The sequence below is a fragment of the Brienomyrus brachyistius genome, chromosome 4 (genome assembly GCF_023856365.1).
Source record: "Brienomyrus brachyistius isolate T26 chromosome 4, BBRACH_0.4, whole genome shotgun sequence".
Taxonomy (NCBI): domain Eukaryota; kingdom Metazoa; phylum Chordata; class Actinopteri; order Osteoglossiformes; family Mormyridae; genus Brienomyrus; species Brienomyrus brachyistius.
In genome coordinates this window covers 36833131-36845883 of record NC_064536.1, presented here as the reverse complement: position 1 = coordinate 36845883, position 12753 = coordinate 36833131, and the positions used below count along the sequence as shown (strand labels likewise).

The 12753-nt window shown below is 47.4% G+C and overlaps 1 protein-coding gene across 12 annotated transcripts in view; it reads left to right on the top strand.

Moving 5' to 3' along the window:
* Nucleotides 1-12753, top strand: part of sh3kbp1 (SH3-domain kinase binding protein 1) — a 45819-nt gene that overhangs the window by 376 nt on the left and 32690 nt on the right. For 9 of the 12 annotated variants that reach the window (XM_049010009.1, XM_049010007.1, XM_049010000.1 and 6 more), the window contains exon 2: nt 6778-6935. The exons of 2 other annotated variants lie outside the window; for them this stretch is intronic. In XM_049010009.1, the coding sequence (XP_048865966.1) occupies nt 6778-6935 (158 nt within the window). Of the gene's footprint in view, nt 1-73; nt 510-6777; nt 6936-12753 lie in introns of those variants that run through there. One more of the 12 variants, XM_049010003.1, reaches the window with a different exon arrangement.

The following is a 12753-nucleotide window of genomic DNA, read 5'->3' as shown; positions in this document are numbered from 1 at the left end:
AAATTCCACCTTTCTGTAAATCAGGATTTAAGCCCATAAATTCTTGAATATTTGTGCTTTCTGCGTATTGCGGACGTGATGGAGGCGTGTTAATAAGCGAGTATTTCGTAGTGGCCGCGGATGGGTAATGAGAGGCGCTCCCCCGTTTAGGCTGAGCGCTTCGCTGATCAATTCAAGATGTTGACACGTTTGCATTTTCACGTTGCGGCCGGGACGCTGCGAATCGTTGGATGGACGGGGATACGCCGGGTTTGCACACGCCGACCTTGCATACGGCCATTAGCGATCTTCTCTTGTCTAGTCACGCTATTTAATGCATTAATTTCATTTAATGGTCATCCGGGTATGCATGATTTCCGCTCCATCACAGCGCATCTTGGGCTGGCAGGGCACAGGGGCGCCTGTCACTCTTTTTTTCGTTTTGGGTGGCATCGTCGCTTGTTATTTCCTCTCGTGCGAAGTATCTGTGGTGACTAAATAAGCCCCCGGAGCTGCGTTGCCCACGTACAGTAAGTATGTTGCTGCTTTTTACCCCCACGTTTGATTACCTGATGAAGCGCCCCAAGGCTCTCTCTGCTTCGTCGCCCCTCGGACATTTTTTTTTTCTGGGACAAACCTCAGGGAGGAAATGTGCACCGCATCGACGGGGAAATACACATCCATGACACCGTGTTTACATTATTAATGTGCCCCAGCTGGTCTACAGGATGCCCGTAAGTGCTTATCTGCGTGTGAACCTGCATCCTCCCCGCCGCCTATATTTTTAGGTGGCAGTGCCGTGCGCGCGGTGACCCGCTTAGCCTGTGTCGTGCCTGCTTAGGTTGGCGCTGTACAGAGCCACAGCATCGCACGCTTCCCGCTACTTGCACAGGTCTGACTGCTCTCCCATGCCTCTTGTACCCTTAGTAGTTAAATTAGCTACACAACGCGAGCCCTGGAACCCCCTCCCAGCGCGCTTGCCGGGTTTGCTTTGGCTGATGGCTTATTTTGCAGGGACGGACACTGCAGTAGATGGCTGAGCATGCAAGGGAAGGTCTCTTAGTGTGTGCTGGGGCTGCCCGGAGCTCTTCGCGATAGGGTGGCGGCAATGGGTCTCCGTGGGGGAGTCTCCCAGCACGTCACCAACCCGTCCTGCCTCTCTCCGGGGGTCCCAGCGCCCCTGTTGCCATTGTCCTGGTGCGGGGGGTTTGTCACTTCCTCACATTTTCAGAGGAAGGGCACACTAGCCCCCTGGGTGATCTCACACCTCCAGGGGTCTGGCCACTGGACATGTGCATGTCAAGGCTGAATGTTCTGGTGTTTCCTTCAGAATCCTACAAATACATGAGGGGTGTCTGTGTGTCTGTCTGTGCATATGCAGGACTGTCTGTGTTTCTGTATGTGTATATGTAATCTGTAGTCTGAGTGTGTCTCTCTCTGTCTGTCTCGGGGGGGGGGGGGGGGGGGTGTCTGTATCACTGTGTCGTTGTGTCTGTCTGTCTGTCTCTGGGTGTGTCTGTGTCTGTCTGTCTGTCTCTGGGTGTGTCTGTGTCTGTCTGTCTGTCTCTGGGTGTATCTATGTCTGTCTCTGGGTGTATCTATGTCTGTCTCTGGGTGTCTGTCTGTCTCTGGGTGTATCTATGTCTGTCTCTGGGTCTGTGTGTGTAGCTGTCTGTGTCTCTGGGTGTATCTATGTCTGTCTCTGGGTCTGTGTGTGTAGCTGTCTGTGTCTCTGGGTGTATCTATGTCTGTCTCTGGGTCTGTGTGTGTAGCTGTCTGTGTCTCTGGGTGTATCTATGTCTGTCTCTGGGTCTGTGTGTGTAGCTGTCTCTGTCTCTGGGTGTCTGTCTGTCTCTCTGGGTGTGTGAGTGTAGCTGTGTGTGTGGGTGAGCCCTGTGATGGACTAACATCCCCAGTCTTGTGCCCTTGGCTTCCTGAGATGGATTCCAGCTTCACCGCAATCCTATGCTGGATAAATGGTTATGGAAGATGGATGGATGGCTTTGTAACGATTTAAACAAACCTGCTTTTAGTCTTGAACTGGATTTAATAATATTGATAAGGACAGAAATGACCTTACTGGGTGGATTACTCAGGATTGAAAAGTGAAGCTCAGAGTGTAATGTAACTGCCTACATACTGCTGTGTGGGGATCAGGATGGTCGGAATCAGTTCTGTGAAGCTGTATTTTCATTGGTTAATGTGGACGCCCTGATTCAGTTCCGTCTGAGGAAGTGAGGTGCTGAAGGTGAAGTCGGTGTGCATGTGTGTGTCTGTGTGTGAGTTCATCATGAGCATCATCAGCTCAATAAACAAGGCTCCTGATTGTAGTGTTGGCACAAGGTCCCAGCACAAGGCGCTCGCCTGTTTTGCTCCGTAACGGTTTTTGGCGTAAAATTCAGTCCTGCCCCGAAGGTCACTTCATGCTAGAGCTCGCAGCCTCTGCCCCTGAGCAGGGATGCGGGGCCTGTTTTTGCCAGAGGATGTTGTAGAGCAGACTTCCCCTTTCCATAAAAAAACTCTCCCCTACACTTCTGCATTTCATAGTCATTTCCTCTTTATTTTGTTCTTCTACATCTGATTGTGCGGCCCGAGTGGCTGTAGGTCCGCATTACTCAGGCAGCCAATCAGGTGACTATACTGCTCTCTCTGATTGTTTGTGAGAGTGTCGATTTTTTGCGGTGGCCTTTAGATTCCCGGAAGAGCGGCGTGGGGTTCAGTGAGAATGCATCTGTGCAAACCCTGACCCTAAATGCAGTGGAAGGAGGAGGCAGAGAATTGGGACAGGGTGGCCGGCTTGGTAGCTGGCCTGTGACTCACGCCAGAGGGATGTTCCTTTGAGAATATTGTAGGGTGTAGGCTCTAACCCACGATGTCATGATCCTCTTCCTGGGTTCCAGATTGCATCCCTGCTGAAACGTCCGCAGTGGTGCGTAGGCAGTGGCTCTCCTCTCAAGGCCCGTGTCGCTGTACGTCGCGCATCTGCTCGGTGCCTCATGGCCCTCAGAGTTTGAGATGGTGGCCTTTCGCTTCCTGCTCCCCGACTCACTGAGCCACCTGATACCTCTGCTTCTCGTGGTCACTGCAAGGGCGTCATGGGGGTTGTGGAGAGGCAGACCATGGGAAAGGTCAGGCCTGTCAGTCTGGTTACGTCAGACGGGTGCGTATTCAGCACGGCGTCATGGAGAACCTGGAACTTGTCCCAGCAAGTGCTGGGGACACCTTGGGCAGGACATGAAGTTGTTTGGAAGATTAATATGATAAATGGTAAAAAGGTGCTCATTAGGCAGAATGCTTGCGTTGTCATGGTGATGTTTCCATGACTACTTTCCATCTGCTGGGAGAGGACTGGCTTTAATGGTCGTCTGTATGACCAGACCAGGGGGCCCCCAGAATCCGCCATGGCGGTTCCCAATGAGGGGACAGGCCTCCGTTATATGTCCGCAGGACGGCCGGCTCACGTTACGACTTGAGTGTGAAGGAGGGGCTTAGTGTGTCGGGATTTGTCGGGGGAGGGCTGGTTTGGCATCTCTTAGATGATGGAGGACTTGCTGTGTGTCCTGACAGCGGTCGCCGGTGGGGTCACTGCGGTAAGAGGCGGAGCTTGGCTGCAGTCCCATCACTTCCTGGGGGGGTGGCATCACGGGGAACAGTGGGGGCCTGTGCAGCGTGAAAAGGCAGCTGGCAACACTGTGGCAGTGTGCTCTCGCACAAGGGAGGTGCTCATCCCACAGAGGCTGGGGGCGGGTGGGCGCTGCACCTCCGCATGGCGACCTGGGACAGGGAGCTCCACATTCCAGGCTGCAGATGCATCACCCCCCCCCCCCCTCCCAGGGTTAAACGTGTCTTTCTTTAGCTCACACTCTGTATCTGTACGCCTCCACAAAGAGCCAGCGAGGCTCACAGACACCCCCAGAGAGAGGAGCAGTGTCTGTGAAGCAAAAGCAGGGAGTTGGACAGAGTGCCCCAGTGACGGGACCTGGCAGGGTGTGGGGTGATGAGGCCTCGTGCAGCACTGCTGACCGTCACTGAGTGCTGGGCTCGGCAGGTCAGAGGGTCGGGGAGCGCAGAGCAGCAGACCTAAAGGCCTCAGCCTGAGTGTCAATTTGAAGCCGAACTGCATTCGGGCTTGGCGGCCCCCGTGTGTTTCTGTAGGGCGGGTGCCGGATCTTTGTACGGGTGGGTCGGGTTTGCCGACCTCAGATTCCTGCTGACGGCAGATTTATAGCCTCTGGAGCTTCCGCAAGGAGCCGGCTTCTCATAAGAGGATGCAGGAAGAGGAAGTGAGGATGCAGGAAGAGGAAGTGAGGATGCAGGAAGAGGAAGTGAGGATGCAGGAAGAGGAAGTGAGGACGCAGGAAGAGGAAGTGAGGACGCAGGAAGAGGAAGTGAGGACACAGGAACCTCTGAACTGCCGAGATTAATTACAGGTGGATCAGTTCCTCACTTGTCTTTTGGGGTTTGACGTGGCACCATCACACACACAACCCCCACCAGCCCCCCCCGCCCATGCAGTGAACTGTGTGTAAATGAACATGCTCTTCTCTGGGCTGTGTAGATCCCCTGGGGAGGTGCCATGCCGGACAGTCCGTGCTCTGATGGGGGGGGGGGCGTCTGTAAACACTGGCCATCTGCAGGACGCTTCCTGTTTGTTACTGAGACTGGCCTCGTTTCAGCTGCAGGCCATCCGAGAACCTTTCTGGAAAGACTGTGCATCTGCGTGTGTCTGCCTGTGTCTGTTTGTGCCTGTGTGTGTGTGTGTGTCTGACTGTGTGTGTCGATCTGTGTGAGATGCCGGTTTTCCACTGTCACCAAGAGCCAAGCCGTACCTGCACTGGCACAGCCTAGCTTAAGATCAGGACTGAAAGCGTAACCAAACTGAGCTGCTTGTGTCACCACCATCTGATTGGTCACTAATGCATGGAGATACCGCTGTTCGGCGCATGGATTATCTGAAGGAAAAAGCATGTATTCTATGTATCATTCAATATTAATAGTATCGCGCATGTATTGTATTGATACATTCCTAATAATTCAGATATTGGTAATTTCCAACTTCCTACTTAAAAGGTATTATATACTGAACAAAAATATAAACGCAACACTCTTGTTTCTGCTCCCATTTTTCATGAGATGGACTTAAAGACCTACAATTCATTCCAGATACACAATATTACCATTTCTCTCAAACATTTCTCACAAATCAGTCTAAATGTGTGATAGTGAGCACTTCTGCTTTGCTGAGATAATCCATCCCACCTCACAGGTGTGCCACATCAAGATGCTGATCTGACATCATGGGTAGTGCACAGGTGTACCTTATACTGCCCACAATAAAAGGCCACCCTGGAATGTGCAGTTTTTTGCTTTATTGGGGGTCTGGGGACTCAGAACCGGTCAGTATCTGGTGTGACCACCATTTGCCTCATGCAATGCAACACATCTTCTTCGCATAGAGTTTATCAGATTGTCAATTGTGGCCTGTGGAATGTTGGTCCACTCCTCTTCAATGGCTGTGCGAAGTTGTTGGATATTAGTGGGAACTGGTACACGCTGTCGTATACGCCGGTCAAGCACATCCCAAACATGCTCAACGGGTGACATGTCCGGTGAGTATGCTGGCCATGCAAGAACTGGGACATTTTCAGCTTCCAAGAACTGTGTACAGATCCTTGCAACATGGGGCCGTGCATTATCTGTCTGAGTGGCTGGTCTCAGACGATCTTGGAGGTGAACCTGCTGGATGTGGAGGTCCTGGGCTGGTGTGGTTACACGTGGTCTGCGGTTGTGAGGCCGGTTGGATGTACTGCCATATTCTCTGAAACGCCTTTGGAGACGGCTTATGGTTGAGAAATGAACATTCAATGCACGAGCAACAGATCTGGTTGACATTCCTGCTGTCAGCATGCCAATTGCACGCTCCCTCAATGCTTGTGGCATCTGTGGCATTTTGCTGTGAGACAAAACTGCACATTCCAGGGTGGCCTTTTATTGTGGGCAGTATAAGGTACACCTGTGCACTACCCATGATGTCAGATCAGCATCTTGATGTGGCACACCTGTGAGGTGGGATGGATTATCTCAGCAAAGCAGAAGTGCTCACTATCACACATTTAGACTGATTTGTGAGAAATGTTTGAGAGAAATGGTAATATTGTGTATCTGGAATGAATTGTAGATCTTTAAGTCCATCTCATGAAAAATGGGAGCAAAAACAAAAGTGTTGCGTTTATATTTTTGTTCAGTGTAGAACAGCTGAACAGAATGGATTCATAGTGCAGATTTATGCAAGGGAATGCTAATTCCGCTAGTGTTTGATGCTAACATAAGGCGGTGATTCTCACTGACAGTTCTAGGGGAAATTAGCACACGATAAAAAAAAATATTATTAATAATAATTGCACATAGTACCATCCTGATGTATGTATGAACAGTAAACAAGTCTCCTAGGCTTTATGTCACTGTCACTCCTGACCGGGCAACACCATTGCCAAGCCGAGCCTTCTGCAGTGGAAACCCAATGCGAGCTGGAACTGTGCTGTAACTAGTCTCTCTTTGTGGTACGGCTCAGGTGCGGGTCGGTTCCTTTATGCCATGTGTGTGTGTGAGTGAGGTGAGAATGTATGCATTTTGTTAGGACCGTCTGAGCTAAACATGGGACCAGAACCGGATGGGTTTACGAGAGCCAAGGAGCTTGTGGTGTTGGGGTTCCTGTGAGGGTTGGGTTTGGGGTCGGGCAGGCGCTAGTGAGGTAAATCTCAGTAAATAAGCTGCTCTGTTCCTGACGTCCCCCTCCAGTGGAGGCCATTGTGGAATTCGACTACAGGGCCCAGCACGATGACGAGTTGACCATCGCCGTCGGCGACATCATCAGCAACATCCGCAAGGATGACGGCGGCTGGTGGGAGGGAGAGCTGGCTGGCCGCAGGGGCTTCTTCCCGGATAACTTCGTCAGGGTGAGTCCTGTGACCTCTGACCTCCTTCACCGGACTGAGGGCAGTTCATCATGGAGCTGGTAACCCAGTGTGCTACTTGACCACATTCTCAGGTGCTCATTGAAACTCTTAGATGTGTGAAATATCTGAGCAGCAAGAGGCAATAATGAGCTTCTCTTTGCATGCCCCCCCCCCCCCCCCCCCCCGCGTGCTTGTGTGGCCAGTGGCACGCTGACACTGCCGTCCCGAAGCCCCCCAGCCTTGAGGCCCCTGGTGTCCTCACTGTATTGCCACCCTGTATCTGGTGCAGTGGCAGCTCTCTGGCTTTGGTTCCGGCTCTGGCTCTGAATTAACCAAGCCTTGGTCTGGTCTTAGTCTTAGTCAGGGTCTGTAGAGAGTTCTCAGTATGTGTCGCGTAAGATGCGCCTCCCCCCTCGTGAGCCGGAGGCTGGACGCCGGCCTGGAGCCTGTGTCCGGCCGCACTGTGCTGATCTGGCTCTGCCCCCCCCTGCAGTCGTGTCTCTGCCTGAGCCGTGTGGGAGGTGTTGGTTCTTAGTGAGAAGCCTGCTTCACGGACTGTCCCTGACCCCCCCGAGCCCACAGTGCTCCCCCCTACCCATCCCGTTACCCCATTATAAGGTCCTGTGGAGTCGTCTGGGCCTTGGCCCACCTGCGCAGTTCATGGGACTGTGTGTTTCAGGGCGTCATCAGCCCGGGAGGGATGCTACCCCCTCCCCCACGTGAATCACTGAACCGGGAGCTTCTGTTCCTGTTAGGCGTGTGCAGTGCACAGAATTCACGATTCTGTACCAACCTTGTTTTTGGGTACAGCATTATTTTTTTTTTAACTGCAATAACAATTAGGAACAGTTGCTGTACATGTGTCTGTCGACGTGTCTGAATAACGAAAGCAGCAACGCTTCTCTTCACATTGGAAAAATAAAAATGTAAAATGAATTTAATAAATTAGAAAAATCATAAATGTCAGTAAACTAAATTCAATCTAAATCCTGCGTTCTCTAGTAGCACGTGTGGTCACATATGGATGAACACCCCTAAGCCATGACCTTTTATGAACTAGCTGGTATGGCTTCCGACATTAGGGTATTGGGGTTTTTAATGATTAATCAACAATCGATTATTTGCCTTTAAGAATATAGTTGATCAAGAGTTCCAAGTTAATTAAATAAATTGCGGATCTCATGCATATTAATACTGGTGTGTAGGCCTGCACGGTCGGCATTGGTTGAGGCTGATTTATACATAGTTATGGAAAACACAAAATATCAGAAAGTTTTGGAAAAGTCATGGGATTTTTGAGAACTGCATTACTTTCTCAATCAGTATTCGCAGTAAAACCTCATATCTCTCTGAATATGGACGGCCATTGGGACAGAAAGCGTGAGAAACTTCCTCTCGACACAGTATTTTTTTGCCCTTTATACTTCTCCACACAGCACCTTCCTTTGGCATTAAAATATGCATTTAAAAACCAATGATGACATGCATTTTTATACCGCGGCAAAACGGTACAAATGTATGTATTAAAAAAAGGTCTTTCAGTACTAAGATATACCTATAGACTAATACTTTTTTATTCAAAGGCAAAGGGTTTGGTCTGTAGTGCATTGTTATCTGTTGCTGCATCGTGTCTCTTGTGTTATGTTCTTACTACCATATGATCACATTTCGGCTTTTACTCATAACCACTGATATTGAATTTCAACACTGAGGTTCGTTGTTTTGTCTGATATGCTGAATATTATATCTAAACTGGAACAAGTGAAGTATAAGGTAACAATCTGTGTTGATTTATCATTATGTTGTAAAAGTTTGTGTTAAGACAGATTATTTATGCATGCAATTATGTCTGCACTGACATGATGTAAGCGCAAAATATGCATTATAAACGTGTCACAAAAGGATGAAATAAAATGTCATCTTGAACATCTTGTGTAAAGTTAAAATATTAGATGCTCTAAACAAACAAAAGGTGTGTGTGTGTGTGTTGTCAACAGCATTTAGTGTGGTTTTGTGAACGATGCTAAAAGAACTATCTTTAATAATTATTAACTTGAGTACAATCTGTAAATACCACCTGAAGTCCAGATATCAGGTGATACAGTCCGTACAAAAGACCTGAGCATGCATGTGTGTAATTGTGTGTGGTGTTTTGAGACACTTAGTGTGCTTAGTGGAAGGAACAGATTTAATAAACAAAGTAAACACTTTCGTAACAGGTATAGAGTCCTTTCTAGCTTATAATTCCATGCAGGTGCTAACAGTTGCAACACACACCCAAGGACCGACCATATTTATAACCACAGCAACAATAATAATAACAACAATAACAATTATAATAATATTATGTCTGATATTTCAGCTTTACACAGTCTATAGCATGTTGGGTATACGTCAAGGTAACATTATGCAGACCCTATGTTGTAGCCAAGCATAGAGCCTACAAACAGCTATGTTTGCATGCTGCTTGCATGCTGTGTGGAGTTTGCATGTTGTAAATATAGATGTTTTACATAAAAAAAACAAATAAGTAGGCCAACCTTTATCTTATGAGGGCTTTTAGAAAATAACAGCTCAGCTGTGTCATAAGTAAGCTATTAATGAATGGATTTATCTTCATAAGGAAGATATAGCTTAAGCTTGTTGCCAAATTATTCCTGTACCTGCGCTAACGAGATCATTATTAGTAAGTTTAAAAGTCGAATGGAAAAGGTTTTTCTTCAACAAAGTCCTTTATTGGGAATGTACTACTTGCATACTTGATATGGTGTGTGTGTGTGTGTGTGTGTGTGTGTGGTGACTGTTGATCAAGAAAATCCATTTCAATTTCCAACCTTTGTTGGAACATCAGATGTGTTTCCAGCAAATATATCCGAGTTCGGGCAGACGGTCTCAGTAACTAATCTCTCTCCAGTGCCGATGTAATTTGTTGGGAAACCAAAATGTTCTCAAACCGTCTGTAACTAGCGTTTGCCATAACAAACTCAGCCACAATTAGCATACTGTTTTCATACCTTCAATTCTGTACAGACATTATAGCGCAGGAGGTTAAAGTTTCGCTAAAACATTTTTACTCCTGTTGTAGGAAAAAACCTTAGCTAGCTTTGCAGTTTTAATGATTAATTCTTTTTGGTATTATCTAAAATGTTTAGCAATCAGTGTAAAGTTTACCTCTGTTTCACCACGTTATTTGGTGGTTCCCCCACGGTTTACTTTGCTTTATATGTATTACAAATTGCAAGGTTTGTGTCGTCTTCACTCACAGTGAAGAGCGTCCACGCAAATGACATGTTAGCATCTGGCTGTGAGTGTGCACACGACTGTGAGGCTATTACCTGCGCTGTTGTGCGTATGACGTGTGGTGCATGCGTAAAACGGACTGGTTCGGAATTGGAAATGGATGAGGCTGACCGGCCGGTCTTCAGTCCGGACCGAGCTCGCTGAATATCATCTGATTCCGGTCCTTGGCTGGTTGATTGGTGAGTCTCTGGTTACAGCCCTAGGTCCTGTTTGATCAGGCCCTCCAATGTGGATGGGGGGGGGATGGGGGGGGCTGCCCGGCCTGCTTTTATGAGCTGGTATTATGAATGAATGCAGGCATGGTCTGGGCCCCTGCCTCTGGCTGCTGGATGTCCCACCATGTGGGCATCAGCACCCTGTAATATCTGCCTCCAGGTGGGAGCACACTCAGAGTGCAGGGTGTCCATACATGTTCAGCTGATTAAATCTTATCGTGGCCTTAACAATCGATGTATCGATCAGAATCGATAAATTGCTACACCCCTAGTTTATACCCCATTTATCTGGTTCTGTGTACTGGCATAAGCTGTATTAACAAACATCCCCACTGGCTGTGGTCACCTGGCAATAAAGCTGCTATTCTATTCTAATATCTGTATCCATTCCAACATCTGTACCTCTTCTGATAACTATATGTGTTTTTACCCATTGAACCGAACAAACACAAAATGTGTTGATTTTCACACCCATTAATCTCAGGCTTGTAGCTTTGGATCAGTATAACGCACAGACTTTGCATGTCTTTGGAATCGAGTGAACTTGCTTGACGTGGTTGTCCAAGTTGCAGTGTTGTCCATTGAAGCATTTCAGAGTAACCCTGTCCACAAAGAGGCATACAGTCAGGTCCATAAATTTTGGGACATCGACACAATTCTAATCTTTTTGGCTCTATACGCCACCTCAATGGATTTGAAATGGAATGAACAAGATGTGCTTTAACTGCAGACTTTCAGCTTTAATTTGAGGGTATTTACATACAAATCAGGTGAACGGTGTAGGAATTACAGCAGTTTGTATATCTGCCACCCACTTTTTAAGGGACCAAAAGTAATGGGACAAATTAACAATCATAAATCAAACTTTCACTTTTTAATACTTGGTTGCAAATCCTTTGCAGTCAATTACAGCCTGAAGTCCGGAATGCACAGGCATCATCAAACGCTGGGTTACATCCCTAGTGATGCTCTGCCAGGCCTCTACTGCAACTGTCCTCAGTTCCTGCTTCTTCTTGGGGCTTTTCCCCTTCAGTTTTGTCTTTAGCAAGTGAAATGCACGCTCAATCGGATTCAGGTCAAGTGATTGACTTGGCCATTGTATAACATTCTACTTCTTTGCCTTAAAAAGCTCTTTGGTTGCTTTCGCAGTATGCTTCAGGTCACTGTCCATCTGCACTATGAAGCACCGTCCAATGAGTTCTGAAGCATTTGGCTGAATATGAGCAGATAATATTGCCCGAAACACTTCAGAATTCATCCTGCTGCTTTTGTCAGCAGGCACATCATCAATAAATACAAGGGAACCTGTTCCAGTGGCAGCCATACATGCCCACGCCATGACACTACCACCACCATACTTCACTGATGATGTGGTATGTTTTGGATCATGAGCAGTTCCTTTCCATCTCCATACTCTTCTCTTCCCATCACTCTGATACAAGTTGATCTTTGTCTCATCTGTCCATAGGATGTTGTTCCAGAACTGTAAAGGCTTTTTTAGATGTTGTTTGGCAAACTCTAATCTGGCCTTCCTGTTTTTGAGGCTCACCAATGGTTTACACCTTTAGTTGAACCCTCTGTATTCACTCTGGTGAAGTCTTCTCTTGATTGTTGACCTTGACACACATACACCTACTTCCTGGAAAGTGTTATTGATCTGGCCAACTGTTCTGAAGGGGTTTTTCTTCACCAGGGAAAGATTTCTTCGGTCCACCACAGTTGTTTTCCGTGGTCTTGCAACTCTTTTGGTGTTGCTGAGCTCACCGGTGCGATCTTTCTTTTTAAGAATGTTCCAAACAGTTGATTTGGCCACACTTAATGTATTTGCTATCTCTCTGATGGGTTTGTTTTTATTTTTCAGCCTAATGACGGCTTGCTTCACTGATAGTGATAGGTCTTTGCATCTCATATTGAGAGTTGACAGCAACGGATTCCAAATGCAAATAGCACACTTGAAATGAACTCTAGACCTTTTATCTGCTCCTTGTAAATTAGATAATGAGGGAATGACACACACTTGGCCATGGAACAGCTGAGCAGCCAGTTGTCCCATTACTTTTGGTCCCATAAAAAGTGGGTGGCAGATATACAAACTGCTGTAATTCCTACACCGTTCACCTGATTTGTATGTAAGTACCCTCAAATTAAAGCTGAAAGTCTGCAGTTAAAGCACATCTTGTTCGTTTCATTTCAAATCCATTGTGGTGGTGTATAGAGCCAAAAAGATTAGAATTGTGTCGATGTCCCAATATTTATGGACCTGACTGTATATTTGAAATATTTTCCACTAAAACGTGCCCCAG